The 15,042-nt window shown below is 46.9% G+C and overlaps 1 protein-coding gene across 1 annotated transcript; it reads right to left on the bottom strand.

The window, feature by feature from the left end:
• Positions 1-827: 827 nt before the first annotated feature.
• LOC144134200 (uncharacterized) lies at positions 828-14,607 on the bottom strand. Its single transcript, XM_077667158.1, has 6 exons — positions 14,375-14,607; positions 12,580-13,036; positions 11,371-11,610; positions 8,759-8,941; positions 7,253-7,435; positions 828-1,445 (listed from the first exon to the last, which is right to left on the bottom strand). Exons 1-6 carry the CDS (start codon positions 14,605-14,607, stop codon positions 828-830), a joined length of 1,914 nt encoding a protein of 637 aa, XP_077523284.1.
• Positions 14,608-15,042: the final 435 nt, after the last annotated feature.

A 15,042-nucleotide genomic window follows, 5' to 3' on the forward strand; every position in this document is an offset into this window, starting at 1 on the left:
AGTGTTTCCGTCATGCTTTTCGAAGCGTTTTACGACCGCAAGTTACGCCCGATGACGACGAACGTTTCACTATGCGCGGAGGACGGCCTGTGTATGCGGTGTGATCACCTAGTTTCTGGAAAGAGCTATGCTTGGTCAGAGATCAGGAGTGAGGGCGCACGCTAGCCGACGACGGTAAAGGTAGTGCCAGGCGCGCGCGGGAGGGAGCTGGAGAGTTACGTGGATGTGCAACGCCATCGCTATCGACCGTGGCCATCAACGGCAGTGCTTGAACACAGTCATAAAAAACTGCGCTAGTGAAACTTTATTAGGAATGTCAAGGCAGGCATTATAGCACGTTGCAAGTATGACTGTAATTATGGATTCTGAGTGTACACCCACCGTGGATTAAGCTGGGCGATTTTTGCTGGTAGCGGAATGGCACTAAGAAAATAGAGGTCGTAGTCGCAAGTGATGTTGCGGCGCTTATTGCATAAATAAGAGGTATATCTCAACTAAGAAAGATTAACACGGCTACGAACATCGTCAGATTGACGATAACAGTTTGCACTATCATGTAGAGAAGAACTATATGGTTGTGCAGTCAAATAATGAGGAACATACACGAGCAAACGTGGCGCTACAGGTGAAATTACCGGCGAAACCAGGTGGGAATGTTATATTAAAATTTCGCAGCGCAAAATGTATAAAATGAAATGGCAGCCTGACATTAGAGAAGACACAGTGAGCGATATTAACGGCTTGCATGTCGGAGAAGTGCATGTCTACATCTTATGTAGCACAAGTCCTACACAATGAGCACTTGTGCTTTCCTATCACGGCACCGCCTACTTTTGGCGGCCACTACCAGCCATATGGATAGAAGGCGTCGAGGCCAGAGCACTATGGGACGACGAGATGGCTCCGCTACGCAACACCTCATCAGGGAGTGCCCGAGCCCGTTCCTGATGCCTATCGTCATCCTCGGCCAAAGCTTCAGCCGCGGACTCGACCCCAGCCGTGTGACCTCTTTCAGCTGCTGGAACACCAAGCCGCGCCCTCGAGCTGTTTTCTTTGTGTTGGCTGAGAGCCTTTGCTTCGTCAGGACGCGGCGTGATGGAAGAGGTGGCAGCTTCAGCCGTGTACGATTTCTTCTTTTTCTTCTTGTAGTCCTGGCCCTCCATCAGGATGCTTTCGACGCTGATGCCGACGGTTTCCGGAGCAAACGCGAAGGTGGTGACGCCGCCCGCGAAGGTGACGGTGCCGCAGACCCAGCTAAGCACCGCCAGGGAGTGCGCGTCCGTTCCCAGCGTGGCGAACAGGCTCACGACTGCCAGCGCTGAGGCCCAGTAGAAGGCGCACACGCTGCCGAAGTCGAAGCCGCTTGCGCGCAGCGGCGCCAGTTCGACGGCCAGCACCCAGGACGCGGGACCCAGGCCAGCGGAAAAGGCGGCGCTGAAGACGACCTGCAGACATCCGTGCGCGATAAACATATCCTACATTAACAGGCAAAATTTTTAAAATCGGAAAATTATAAGACACTGTTATTGAAATGTTGAAGGTAATCGTCCATTCTTTTGATGTGTTGCAAAATATCTCGTTTAAAGTGTTTCCATCAATCGCATAGAACAGTTGAGACTGCCATTGAAAACCAAGGGGGAATGCTTTTAACAATAGCAAAAACGTTAATGGAGAAAAGAAACAAGACTGCCGTCGGGTAATCTTTTGACGTATTGATTGTTACAGTGAAATCTTAGATTATATGAAAAGAATTGCATTCATCAATGGTTTCAAGCTCGAAAATGCATGCGTCCAGAATTGTTGGGTATGTGCCCGCACTGCGCCGCAGAATAGAGTAGGGAAGAGGGCGAGGAGGCTGGTGAGAGATTTTAAGAAGGAAGGTGAGCAGTAAACCAAGGTGGCGAAGCGGAGGGAAAAGAGATGTTTTGGGACTGCAGGAGCGAACTGGAGCGCTAATATGCGTATGCTTAACGGTGAAAGTTCAGCTGACTTAGGGCTCAGATTGTACCGTCATTATTTCAGCTTACGTTTAGAAATCAAACAACATATTCTCAGGTCGTTTCTAATGCGTTTTACAGCTTGCGTAACAAAGTTTATAAAAACAAAGACAAGCATACTTTTAAGATGTTACGAAAATAGGATTTTCAGTAGTATATCTGTTAAAGTTAGAGATAGATAGATAGATAGATAGATAGATAGATAGATAGATAGATAGATAGATAGATAGACAGACAGACAGACAGACAGACAGACAGACAGACAGACAGACAGACAGATAGATAGATAGATAGATAGATAGATAGATAGATAGATAGATAGATAGATAGATAGATAGATGGATAGATAGATGGATAGATAGATAGATAGATAGATGGATAGATAGATAGATAGATAGATAGATAGATAGATAGATAGATAGATAGATAGATAGATAGATAGATAGATTGATAGATAGATAGATAGATAGATAGATAGATAGATAGATAGATAGATAGATAGATAGATAGATAGATAGATAGATAGATGGATAGATAGATAGATAGATAGATAGATAGATAGATAGATAGATAGATAGAGATAGATAGATAGATAGATAGAGATAGATAGATAGATAGATAGATAGATAGATAGATAGATAGATAGATAGATAGATAGATAGATAGATAGATAGATAGATAGATAGATAGATAGATAGATAGATAGATAGATAGATAGATAGATAGATAGATAGATAGATAGATAGATAGATAGATAGATAGATAGATAGATAGATAGATAGATAGATAGATAGATAGATAGATAGATAGATAGATAGATAGATAGATAGATAGATAGATAGATAGATAGATAGATAGATAGATAGATAGATAGATAGATAGATAGATAGATAGATAGATAGATAGATAGATAGATAGATAGATAGATAGATAGATAGATAGATAGATAGATAGATAGATAGATAGATAGATAGATAGATAGATAGATAGATAGATAGATAGATAGATAGATAGATAGATAGATAGATAGATAGATGAGGAGGAGGGAAAGGCAGGGATGTTAACCACAAAGGGGTTCTGGTTGGCTGCCCTGCACTGTGGAAGAGGGATTAGGGGACTAAAAGGAGGAAGAGAGAAGGGAAAAAAGAACACGCACACGCACAACGCTGTCACAATTTGTCACTCAATCAAGTCGCTCTTAAGTAGGCAAAGAGTGCCTCGTATGCCTTGAGGGAAGTCGACTGTTGTGGCCACGGACCGAGGATCTTTTGCTCTATTAATGGGCGAGGATCGAGGCGGTCCAGGGCACAACACAGTGTATGTCTTGCACTCGCAAATGGAGGGCACTCACAGAGAAGATGAGCGATGGTCTCCTCACAACCACAGCTCTCACAGGCAGGGCTGTCGGCTATCCCCATCCGGAAAGCATAGTAATTGATAAATGCAAAACCGATCCATAAACGGCATAACAGTGTTGCGTCGCGACGTTCTAAGTTACGTGGAAGACGAAGGCGCTGTTCAGGGTCCAGTGCCTTGAGGCGGAGGTTGCAAAACTCTCCCGTGTTCCACGCTGAAAGTGTGAGCTCCAGCGCCAAAGGGCGAAGCCCACAGGCAGCGTCAGGCCTCGATATTGGGATCCTCACTGGAAGTCCGTCGTTGTGAGCAGGACGCGCAGCCGCATCGGCCTGGTGATTACCGTTAATACCACGTTGTCCTGGCAGCCATTGAAAAATGATGTCATGACCTTTGGAAACAGTGCCGTGGTACAGTAGACGGATCTCAGCAACAAGTTGTTCCTGCGACCCGCGGCGTAGCGCAGCTTGCAGGGCTTGAAGGGCTGCTTTAGAGTCGGTGAAAACCGTCCAGTCATGTGGATGTTCTTGACTGATGAACTCTACCGCAGCCCATAAGGCTGCGAGTTCCGCACCAGTTGAAGATGTTGGATGGGTGTGCAAGCGCAAGCTCTCCGTATCTGTCTTGGACTGCCTAAATGTGCATCAACAGCAGCAACTGTTCTTGTTGCCCGGGAACATCCTGTTACTACATACATTGCTGTTGACACCATGAGAATACACATTCGACACCTCACACGGGTTCCTTGTCATCACCTCGCAACACTCCCAATAATTAGGCCGTGTACTGCATTCGCCAAAGTCATTGAAGCCCATCGCGCATATCTTCCAACGCCGTTCACCCCTGCGTCAAGACCGAGCTCACCCTTATGGAGTCTTCATGAACCTCGGGTTCACCTCTATATTCCTAGCATTACAAAGAAAGCTGGTGTATCACTGCCCGCTCTCAAACAACTGACATTGCATCAGCTGCATTCTTACCACAGTCACCGCATACATATTTGCACAAATAGATCAGTTCACTCGACCAGTTCTGCGGGGTCGGTGGTACGTGATACCGGCCAGATCCATCTTAAAGTTAGAGACATTTATGAAATGCCTATTACGGTTAAAGCAACCGAAATTTTTCACTACTTCCCAATAACGATGTCTATCTTCTGATTCAAAATAATAGTGAGTGCTCCCATCGTTATTTCACGAACAAATTGAACGATATGTTTGTCAGTTTTGCAGTTCCTGAGGAGCATTTAGTTTTTGTAAACAAAACTTTGGAAGCAAATTGAAATTATATGGTTCAGCATGTGACGCAATCAAGTAATCGTTATAAAATATTAAGGTGCAGTTCTAATTTGGCAAATAGACCTTTCCGGCTCGATTTGCAAAAAGAAAAGCTCCGCCTTAAGGATACGGCGCGATAGCGTTAACGCCTCTCTTCAGCGTCCCGGGGTCTTCTTTTCACATTACTTCTCAGATATGGACACTGCCCTTTATTTTTTATTTATCACAAGAGACACAATGCCTCAATTTACCAAGCCGAACCAACGTTCCTTAGTGGTCGAAGGGTAGGCGTCCGGCTCACCACCAAAGGTGCAACGGTGTGAGTCCCGGCTCGAACACTCTTCGTTCAGCGCAATTGATTTTCATTCTTCACATGCACTACATAACGGCGAAGGAATGACGCCACGCGCCATTCGTCGATGAGAAATTGCGTACTAACGTTATAACTATTGTGCTGTAGGATCTTTGTAGAGTGTTTGAATTAACCGCTATAGGTGGCGTCGTTTTGACGTCACAACCCTTTCGATCAATCCCGATTTTCTCGACATGCGCACACCAACAATAAAGGCGGCTTCTCCGCTGAACGAAACCATTAACGATATCGTGTTAAAACATGCATTTCACTCCCTCAAAATTATTTTCAGGAAATGTGCTTTTTGATGCAAGCTCAGAATCTTAAAATGTGTGAGGTGCGTCCTGATGTCTGGCGTCGTCTTCCCTGCTGTCTTGCTTTTAACAATTCCGGGAAATTCCTATTTGTAATCAGCCACCGCGATGGCCCAGTGGTTACGGCGGTCGGCTGCTGGCCCGATGGACGCTCGTTCGAACCCTGCCGCGGCGGTCGGATTTCAATGGAGGCGAATTTCTAGAGGCCCGTTTACTCTGCGACTCAAGTGCATATAAAATAATTCAGGTTGTTTAAATTTCTGGAGCCCTCCACTGCTGCCTCCCTCAAAACCCGAGTCGCTTTGCAACGTTAAATTCCCAAAAACCAAACCTCTTTGTAATTTTGGCGTTGTGCGTAATTTTGTGTCAAAGACTCGAATCCGCAAGATTTCGTTCCTGTTACGGTGCCTTGATCAAAGAAACGGAGCATACATGTATTCTCATGACACCAGCATATCGCAAATAAAAAAAGAAAACAGTGCTCTTTGCCAACTACATAAAATAGGGTGCGCGATTAGCGGAAGTACTGATGACGGTCTAATGCTAGCCTAAAAAAGCGTTGTGTGGAACATTTTGTTTACTTGGCTGCGCCAGTGGTGCCAAAGAGGCGCACTTAAAGAGAATAGAATGTATACGCTACGTCACGTCAAAGGAAATTATTTGTTTTTGCTTTCTTTTTTGAAGTGAAACAACAATGGAAGCAATGCCTTCCTCAAGTCACACACAATTCAGTGTTAATGACCAAACTTAGTGCAATTTTTGCATTTCTTTTAGCGCTCCTCTATCTTGCCGTCGTATTCTTTCAGGAGACAGGAGCTCCTTCGCCCTTCCTAGGAATGAGGCGAAACCCCAAAAACTTTTTTCTTCATTCCCATCCTTATTGTGCAGGACTTACAGTTCGTGCTGGCCGAAAGGAACGTTTTCGACGCTTGACGCTCCAGCCTACATGCACCCGTATACAGACCACATCTATTCGCACTCGAAGTGTTTTCCAGCCTCGTTCTTGAGCCGCACGTACTAGTTACGCGTCTCGGATGCTTTTGCTGACAAAACAGACCACCCGCGCTTTCAGTCGGACCCATTAGTCATTGCCAGAAAAAGGAATACTTGAGATCAGGAAATAAGAGCCCTAGCTGGAAATATTGTAGGGTTGAGGGCAAGGGGACCGGAAGAGAAACAACTACTATCACTAAGTTGTCTACCGTCCCAAATTATCCAGCTGCACCAGCACCCCTTTCAGCTTGCTTCCTTCCATGACTGAGGGCCCTGAAATGACGGGCCCGCTATTACAATTAAACCACTTCGCGAACAGAAATTTTGGTTATTTTAACTGGGATCTTTTTGGCTTAAGAATGGTAGACAAGCCAGCTCCTGCTGGACCTGTCAGTAATGAAAGAAGTAAAGGAGAAAATGGCTCACGCATGCGTTGAATCCTTGCTGTATTCGTGTTTCTTTTTGCTGGATGAAGCATATGTATGCAGCTGTGTCTTGTCCTTTTCAAGCATCCTCCTGCCCCCCCCCCTTTTTTTTCGTGTTTCGATGGAGGTGAATCGCAAAAAGGCACCCGTGTGCTGTGCGATTTCACTGCACGTTAAAGATCCCCAGGTGGCCCAGATTATGCCGAAGTCCTCCACTACGGCACCGCTTTCTCGCTTTCTTCTTTCCAATATTTTCCCTTATTAGAAACTAATTAACCCTGGAAAGAGCCTTGTTGAAGTGAAGGAGATACACGTCTGCCACATGGACAACAACCGAAAAAAATTCAAGGTATATTTTAATATATGTTTTGCCTGTTTCATTTTCTCATGATGGGTCAGTGCGACTGATATCAAAGAAATTGCGTTCTGATCTAAATTTGCTTGATAGTAGCGGAAGCGAGTTTCTACATTTTGGAACTACAATTTATTTTTGTAATCAAGTTTTGAATGTAGAAGAAAAAACCACATTTCTATTTGGTACCTTGGATCCGAAGATCAGGTTAGATGCCAGTGTGCTGTCCATTGCATAGGCGGGGTTTGCTGCCGCAAAGTAGACACTACCCAGAACCATCATGCTGCCCGTGCACAAAGCCACCGACACCGCCAGCGGCCTCACGCGCCCCGCCAGGTCCAGCAGCTGAGCACACATCGCTGTCGTCACCAACTGCGGAGCAAATAGCATTGGGAAAGCTACGATCTGGTACCGAAGGCAACTTAAGAGCATTAAGAATTATTTGGCGCATTCGACCCCATTCCCATTTGCCGCGCCATTCCCGTTTGCAAAAAAGTGGACGAACGAAAACAAAAAAACAACTCGTCTTTCCTTGCCGCGCCATTCCAGCCATGGAAAGGCCTGGACGGAAGAAAACAGAAGCACAACACCTCTTGTCCTGCTGCGCCATTCCTCCCAGAGCATATCGCACCAACTTGCCCAAAGCTTCACATTACTTAGCTCCGCCTAAAGGATATTCCGCTATAGTTTTGTAGATGTAGCTGACATCACGAATACGTGATATAATTAGGAACATGAGTAAAACGCAGACCTACAACATGATGTATACTACTGATAAGATTGCTAGCAGAACACAAACACGGCGCGGTAAACACAGGCCGCGGCTGATTTCGATGCTGCCTGGAGAGGAAACAAATTCGTTCAGTCAAGGTCACTGCGCAATAAGACCGAAACGCGGACAGCGCCGGGCCCTTACTCTGTCCCGTCTTCCATTGCGTTGCCGCCGGCGATGGCGCTGCTACAACTTGGCATGCTACAGAGGGGCATACATGACGAGAAGCTGGTTTCGCTGATGGCAAATGGTCAAGTATAGTAAATGGCAGCAGCTTCAACGTGACAACCGAGTGCCACAAGGCAGCGACGGGATCGGACTCTGTGGCTATTGCTCCGCGGCTGTTCGTTTTGTGCGGGACGCGAGCCGCTGGTCTTCCGCGTCTCGCCGGAAGAAGCAAATTGGGTGCAGAGCTTGTTCGGATTAGCGATTTTAATAGTTACAGCCTTACAGATTACCTGGTTACTTGCTGACTGTCATTAATTCCTGTATGACCGAAACGGTACTTAAAATAAACCGTATGTGGGCATTGTTCAAATTAGTGCAAAAATCTTTGCTTATTTGCCCGGCTGCTATGATGTGATGGACATTAACAAACCTCGCTAAACAAAAAAATACTAAACAAATGTTCAGGAATGCAACAATGAAGGCTTGCGCAAACAAGAGGTTGAGGTTAAGGTTGCCAGTAATTGCAACTGCGCAAATACCCGTAGAGAGAATGATGACAAAATTAGGAGAGAACGCTTTTAGCTTTAGCTGTAGGTGATCTGTTTTTGCTTCATATTCCAGCCACAATAATAGTACTAAGTTGAGTGCAAGGTACGGCATGGCACAGATCTGCATAGTTTGTTCTGTGCAACCTTCTTATGTGCGATAAGGCGGCCTCATTTTCGTGCTGTGCGTGATTGAGAGTGGGCCTGTACCTGTATGATTGCGAGGAAGATGAAATCCTCGTGCGGAGTCGCCCCGAACTGGACCTGCAGGGGCCCCGTGGCGTACTGCATGATGACGTTGACGCCGGAGAATTGCTGGGACACGATTACAACCACAGCGAGCATGTAATGCAGGATGGGCATCGGTGTTTTCGGGTAGATCACCTCAATCACCTGCGATGAGTGTGTTTAAAAACCTCCGATCATGCGAAGAATGCTTGCCTCATAGCAAAAACAAAAGTGAGCAGGGGGATGTGCAGTGGATGGGAGTTTCTACGTCGCGAGTAGAGAATTCATTCACAACGGGCGTCGCAGTTGTCGCCTTCAACTACTCGCTTTTGAAGTGATTGCTGGCTGCCCAGTGATTGCAAAAGGTATAAATAAATGGCAGCCAACTTTTTCATCACTGAAAAGATGTACATTATAGTTTGAGCTGCGCAAGTATTTTCTCAGACCCTCCCTTTGACTTAGCCTACCCGCTTAATGAGTTAAGTTTGCGCGCTTAAGGTGAAGTTCCGGCAACTTTTTACGACATCTAAGAAACCCTGGGTGTCTTATGAGCAAATAGGTGGCAAGAAATATGCATGAAGAGCCTTAGAAACTCTGTGTGTCTTATGAGCAAATAGGTGGCAAGAAATGTGCATGAAGAGCCTTAGAAACTCTGTGTGTCTTATGAGCAAATTGGTGGCAAGAAATGTGCATGAAGAGCCTTAGAAACTCTGTGTGTCTTATGAGCAAATAGGTGGCAAGAAATATGCATGAAGAGCCTTAGAAACTCGGGGTGTCTTATGAGCAAATAGGTGGCTAGAAATGTGCACGAAGAGCCTTAGTTAAGCGAAGGTGTAAATTCGAAGTGAAGGCTAGCGTACCAGGGGGTGGATGAGATTAGGAAGTCTGCGCGTATAAAGTTGGTCCCAACTAGTACACGACAGGATTAATTGGAGGGATATGGGAGAGATTTTAGTTATGCAGTGGGCGTAAACAGGCGGATCATAATGATGTGACATTAGGACACTAATTTGCTTTGGAAACAATAAATAATCGGCAATATGATATAATATTATAACAGGAAATATTTCGAGGGAACTGAAATATCTGAGTGCGATGCGTCAAAATTTTAAAATATGTCGCACTTTTTAATTTTTATACTTGACCGCCAAAATAATTTTCCCGCTTGATTCCGATATCGTCGCCGCGGTGGCTCAGTGGTTATGGTGCTCGACTGCACACACAAGAGACGCGGGTTCGATCCTGGGTGCGGCGGATGCATTTTCATGGAGGCTAAATGCTGTAGGTCCGTGTACTGTGCGATGCCCGTGCATGGTAAAGAACACCAGGTCGTCTAAATTACCGGAAACATCGACTACGGTGTCCCTAATAGCCTGAAGCACCTTGGGACGTAAAACCTTATAAACCAAACCATTCCAATGCCAAACCAGTTTATTTTCCCGTGGCAGAAAGTAAGCTGGCGCACTTATCTGTCATGTCACCACCGTTATCTCTTTGCAATTTCGCCAAAGACCAAAGCAATTTTCGACCTTATCCATGTCGCTGAAGGTACCGCAAAGAATTGGGAAATTTAAATTTTGCAGAAACGCTTTCTCTGTGGAGGCAATGCGCCTAATTTATTATTTTTAAAACATAGTGCAATCCACGAAACTTGGCTGTCGGACGAAACGATATGGAAATACCATGAGGTCAAAATGCTGCGATAACCACGAGAACAGCAGACTTGCTAAAACACTGGGTACTTTCTGCGATACACGAACAAAAAGTAAAGCGAAATAAAAGCCCAGCCATGTTTCTAGAGTGCCTCGGCTAGCACCATGACAACTCGAAAGTATTGAAAGCAATTAGTTATAATGCGTTTGCTGCTGCATTAAATATTGTCCAAACAAGGAGGGCAGCAGGTTAGGCCGCTGTGCACCGAACACCGCGGCGGATACGCCCACCACTGTTCTCCATCGCTGTTGTACCTGGACGGTAAGAAAAAGGCACTCATTTTGTCATGGTCGACTCTAGCCTGTTTTCGTTACCACCAAGGTACAAGCGCGATGAACACAACAGCGAAAGCTGGAGCGTAGGTGCCACGCTGTTCGCATATATTTGTACCGCTACTGTAGACGTGACGACTTTACGCTAACACCTTTCCGAATAAATATGTCAAATCTGCACCTAATATGCAAACCCGACTCCTCAATCCTTGATGTGTAATGAGGCCACACTTTTGAAGGTGTTTTGCAGCTGCACGGCGTCTTCGACGTCAGTGGCAAACACTTATGTCTCTCGTCAAAACGTCCACGCGCTAGACTATGACTTGCCTCCAGTACTGCTGTCGTCGCGAAAATGTAATTGCTGTTGGGCTGGTTACTGATTTTTCATAATGAGGGTGCAGCGCCAGTAAGGCCCGATGCAAACGCGGACGAGCAATACGTGCGCATTTTCCCGTCCATCTTTGTTGCGGGTTTTAGGGGACCCGTGCACACATCATGTTCACCGTTCTTTCTCTCGAGCTCCCGTTTCAAAGTGCAATATCAGCTGTTGATTCTTCCACGCGTGCTAATCAGCGTCATCGCAGTAGCGCGACTTGCGCAGCTGCTTACCTCGAACTCGCTGTCCGCCAAAGAGGCATATCTGCGCAGCCTCCTCAGCGCTGCCTGGGCGTCGCCACGCCTACCCTGCTCCATTAGCCAGCGCGGAGACTCGACGGCGCGCACCAGCAGGACCGCCGTGAGGATGGACGGCACCGCGCAGCACAGGGCCAGCTGCGACCAGTCGATGAACTGGCCCAGAGCGTACGTGTACATTATGCCTGCCGCGATGCCCGTCTGGTGAGCGCCACACTGCGCCAAGGGTAAAGAGGTGAGCGCTTGCGGCTTCATCCGCCAATAATGATAAGCCCTGTCTTCTCTCTGTTGCTGAGACACGTTTCTCCAGAACAAAGACTCATAGCGGATGCTGTACAACAGTTGTGACAAAAAACTTTCTCACAAAATCAATTAGCCAGTAAGAAGGTTAAAACCAATTCGAGCAGTGTATTTGCTCCCCATACCCTCCACGCGCTGTGTATTGTTCCGCCTCTCTTTTTCTGGAATGATTTCAGGGTTCTTACTTGAGCGGACTCATAGCGAGGATCGGGGGGAGGGGGGGGGGGGTGCCGTTGCGACGCCAACATAGAACAGTTCGTAGAAGCTAACGCAGTATGTTATATTCGCTCGTGCTACCACTATCTCACTGTTTCATAACCCTCCTCCTCACGATTTTAACTCAGTCTTACGTTTACAGCGCCGCCATCACACGCCACTCCGCCCACGAATGTGCCATTGTCATCTGTGCTCTAAAATGTGTAGGCTCCAATTTCATCAGGGTTTGGTTTGGTTTATTGTTTATGGGGGTTTAACGTCCCAAAGCGACTCAGGTTATCAGAGACGCCGTAGTGAAGGGCTCCGGAAATTTCGACCACCTGGGGTTCTTTAACGTGCCCTGACATCGCACAGTACACCGGCCTCTAGAATTTCGCCTCCATCGAAATTCGACCGCCGCGGCCGGTATCGAACCCGCGTCTTTCGGGCCGGCAGCCGAGCGCCGTAACCACTCAGCCACCGCGGCGGCTCCATCAGGGTTTGGACAGTGCCTCTGGGTCACATGGGCGATGATTTGCAACTTTTCCACACTGCCGTACCACTAAGGGTACCCAAGCTTAACTGTCAACGCTTGTCCCGAGAGATATCATCACTTGTGTACTGCACCTATTAACCGCAATACATGCAAAACACATTGAGACGGAGAGAGAGACGATCACCCCAGCTCACCTGCTTGCCCCTGTCCTTGGCCATGGCGATTTCGCCGATGTACGCAGGTGCCGCCAGTGAAACGACGCCTGTGCAGAGTCCTAGTGCACCTCTTGCCGTGAGAAGGTACCAGGTATCAGCGGAGGACCAGGAGATGGCTAGCCACGAGGCAAGCGAGCCCGCAGATCCCAGAGCAAGCGTACAACGGCGACCCAGTATGAACGCCACAAGGGAACTGCCGAGTGCCCCAATGAGCGCCCCGAGTGGAAGCACTGAGTCGAACCTGCGGAAGAACCCCTTTGTTCGATTTCTCGCTGGAGTGTTTGGGCATGACGTTTGGGGAAATAATGGCAGACGAATTCTCTTAACCGGGGTGGATACCGGAACCACGCCGTGAAATCGAAGATGAAGAATTGAACAGAGAAACGGGAAAGGGGGCGGCTGTGGAGGGTGTGAGATTTTCTTTTGCCGTTGTGTTCTGTAAAGTGCATGGAGAGTGCACAACTCATGAGGGTTACTACACCTTACTTTCATTGAGGTGCGGCAACCCCAGATGCACCAAGTCCAGAGCAGCCTTTTTTAGTCGTACTGCACTGACGCCTCCAGAAAAAACGCAGCCTCTAACACGTCCTCTTCCCTTCCTGTTTCAGCCATAGTGCGCAGTGTTGCACGTACATTTAAGTTGTAAAATAAGATGCATATATGTTGTAAAATAAGATGCATATATGTTGTTCTCTCACCTAGGGCTATATGTCAGGTATGAAGGTAAACCCTAAAAACGCGTGGGCGCATTTTTTTCCGTAATATGGTGTCGCCCGTTCAAGCAGAGGCACAGGGTTTTGAACATTGTAGAGTTCAGTTGAATGACGCTCCAATAAAAACACTTTTTCACTGAATGGAACAAAATAATCACAGAATAATATCCACGTCAGAACTCTTAAAACAAAGTTACAGGGCGTCATTGCGATTCATGCGGGAGAGTATGCGTTAGCATTAGTGTTCCCCCCGACGATGGCGGGTAGTGTGATGCAGTCCGTCATTAACCATGTGAAAGGCAGTGCACCCTCTCCACTCTAAAAATTAAATACGGGAAACACAGACTCCCCTCGTTTCTTTTTCGCGACCGCCGTTTCTATCTGGCCATTTGTCGCCTTCCACCGGCTAGTGCCCTTTTCACTTTCAACGTGCCCTCTCCTTTCCTCTACTTTGCCTCCTCCCTTCGAGGCGTTCCACGCCACCTGCATAAGGCACGTTTCGTACTAATGTGGTTTGTAATGGAAACGCTTATATAACCTAACACCACAGGTGAAAACGTCAATTTAAAATAAATCTAGCTTTAATTTCCCGCTACTTATAGAGAAAAATAGTTTCCTCATTTAGCATGCTGCGGATGTACTTCCTCAATCTACAAACCTCGGCTACCAATCGGCGGTTTTGGATGGTGCCTGGTGCAACATTATCCTAGGCGAAGCTCATGACTTCGGTAATGCCCCTGAGATAGGAGTATTTAACGGATTACAATTTAGTTAAAATGTTACCACTGATAGGGCCAGCTTTCTTTCTCTTCTTTTGCGTCTGTGGTTCCAAGCTAAACATTAAAGAACGAGTCAGAAAGCTCTGCTTATTTATGGGACTGTTCACGGCGGCCGCAAACATTGAATCACTTAAAAAAACAGTACGTCTTCAAAATTCGTACCAAAACACTGCCTGGCCAGTGCCTTCTCCGTCGGAAGCGGTGCCTCTAGCTCGACCGAGGCTGCGACTAGCGGGGAGCGAGTAGCCGATGGCGACGCCCATGCTCAGCGATCCTGCCCACCCGGCTGCGAGCGAGCTCAACAGCCTGCTCTTCGACTCAACGTGAGAGCGCCGATCGGTTGACGGGATGTCGAAGTATCCAGCCGACGGCGAAGCCGCGGACACTCTAGGCGAGGCCGGACTTGCGGGTGACGTGGGACGGCTTGTGCTGCGCCTGTCCGAGGGCGACTGGCCGGCGGAACGCTTCGATGAGGGTGACGCGATCTGAGCCTTACGAGGAGACTGCGACGCCATGGCTACCTGTCTTCTTATTCGTCCTTCTCCTCAGTTTTGTAGCTGGAAATGGCGCGTGCAATCGTACATGCTATCAAAGACTTAAGTGACACTAGTAACTGAAATTATAACGCCACGAAAAAATTTAAATCATAATCAGAAATAAAAATTTATGCCCTTTATTTCAAGTCGAAATTCGGAAACCAGAAAAAATAACGTACTCTGCTATTTATTGTGAATGAATAATGGATAAGCAATGTATGGATGGATAGAGAACTTCATTGTGCAAGCGAATTTGGAACCTTCAAGGGCTCAGGGCCACCGGACAGGCCCCTTACGCACATGTGTCCAGGCCACGTAGAGCTATGGCAGTGACACCCCGGTTCACACAGCGAATGAAAAGGAGGGAGCATTCATTGAACTTGACTGAACTGTGGACAGGCCGGAAAGAAAAGC

The sequence above is a fragment of the Amblyomma americanum genome, chromosome 5, assembly GCF_052857255.1.
Source record: "Amblyomma americanum isolate KBUSLIRL-KWMA chromosome 5, ASM5285725v1, whole genome shotgun sequence".
In the NCBI taxonomy this organism is placed as follows: domain Eukaryota; kingdom Metazoa; phylum Arthropoda; class Arachnida; order Ixodida; family Ixodidae; genus Amblyomma; species Amblyomma americanum.

Excerpts from the sequence above, each read along its gene's own strand:
- LOC144134200 (XM_077667158.1), bottom strand. The coding sequence starts at position 14,607 with ATGGCGTCGCAGTCTCCTCGTAAGGCTCAGATCGCGTCACCCTCATCG. Across the intron at positions 11,611-12,579 it reads CCAAGGACAGGGGCAAGCAG|TGTGGCGCTCACCAGACGGG; the intron begins GTGAGCTGGGGT and ends CCCTTGGCGCAG. Across the intron at positions 1,446-7,252 it reads ACCTGATCTTCGGATCCAAG|GTCGTCTTCAGCGCCGCCTT; the intron begins GTACCAAATAGA and ends GGATGTCTGCAG.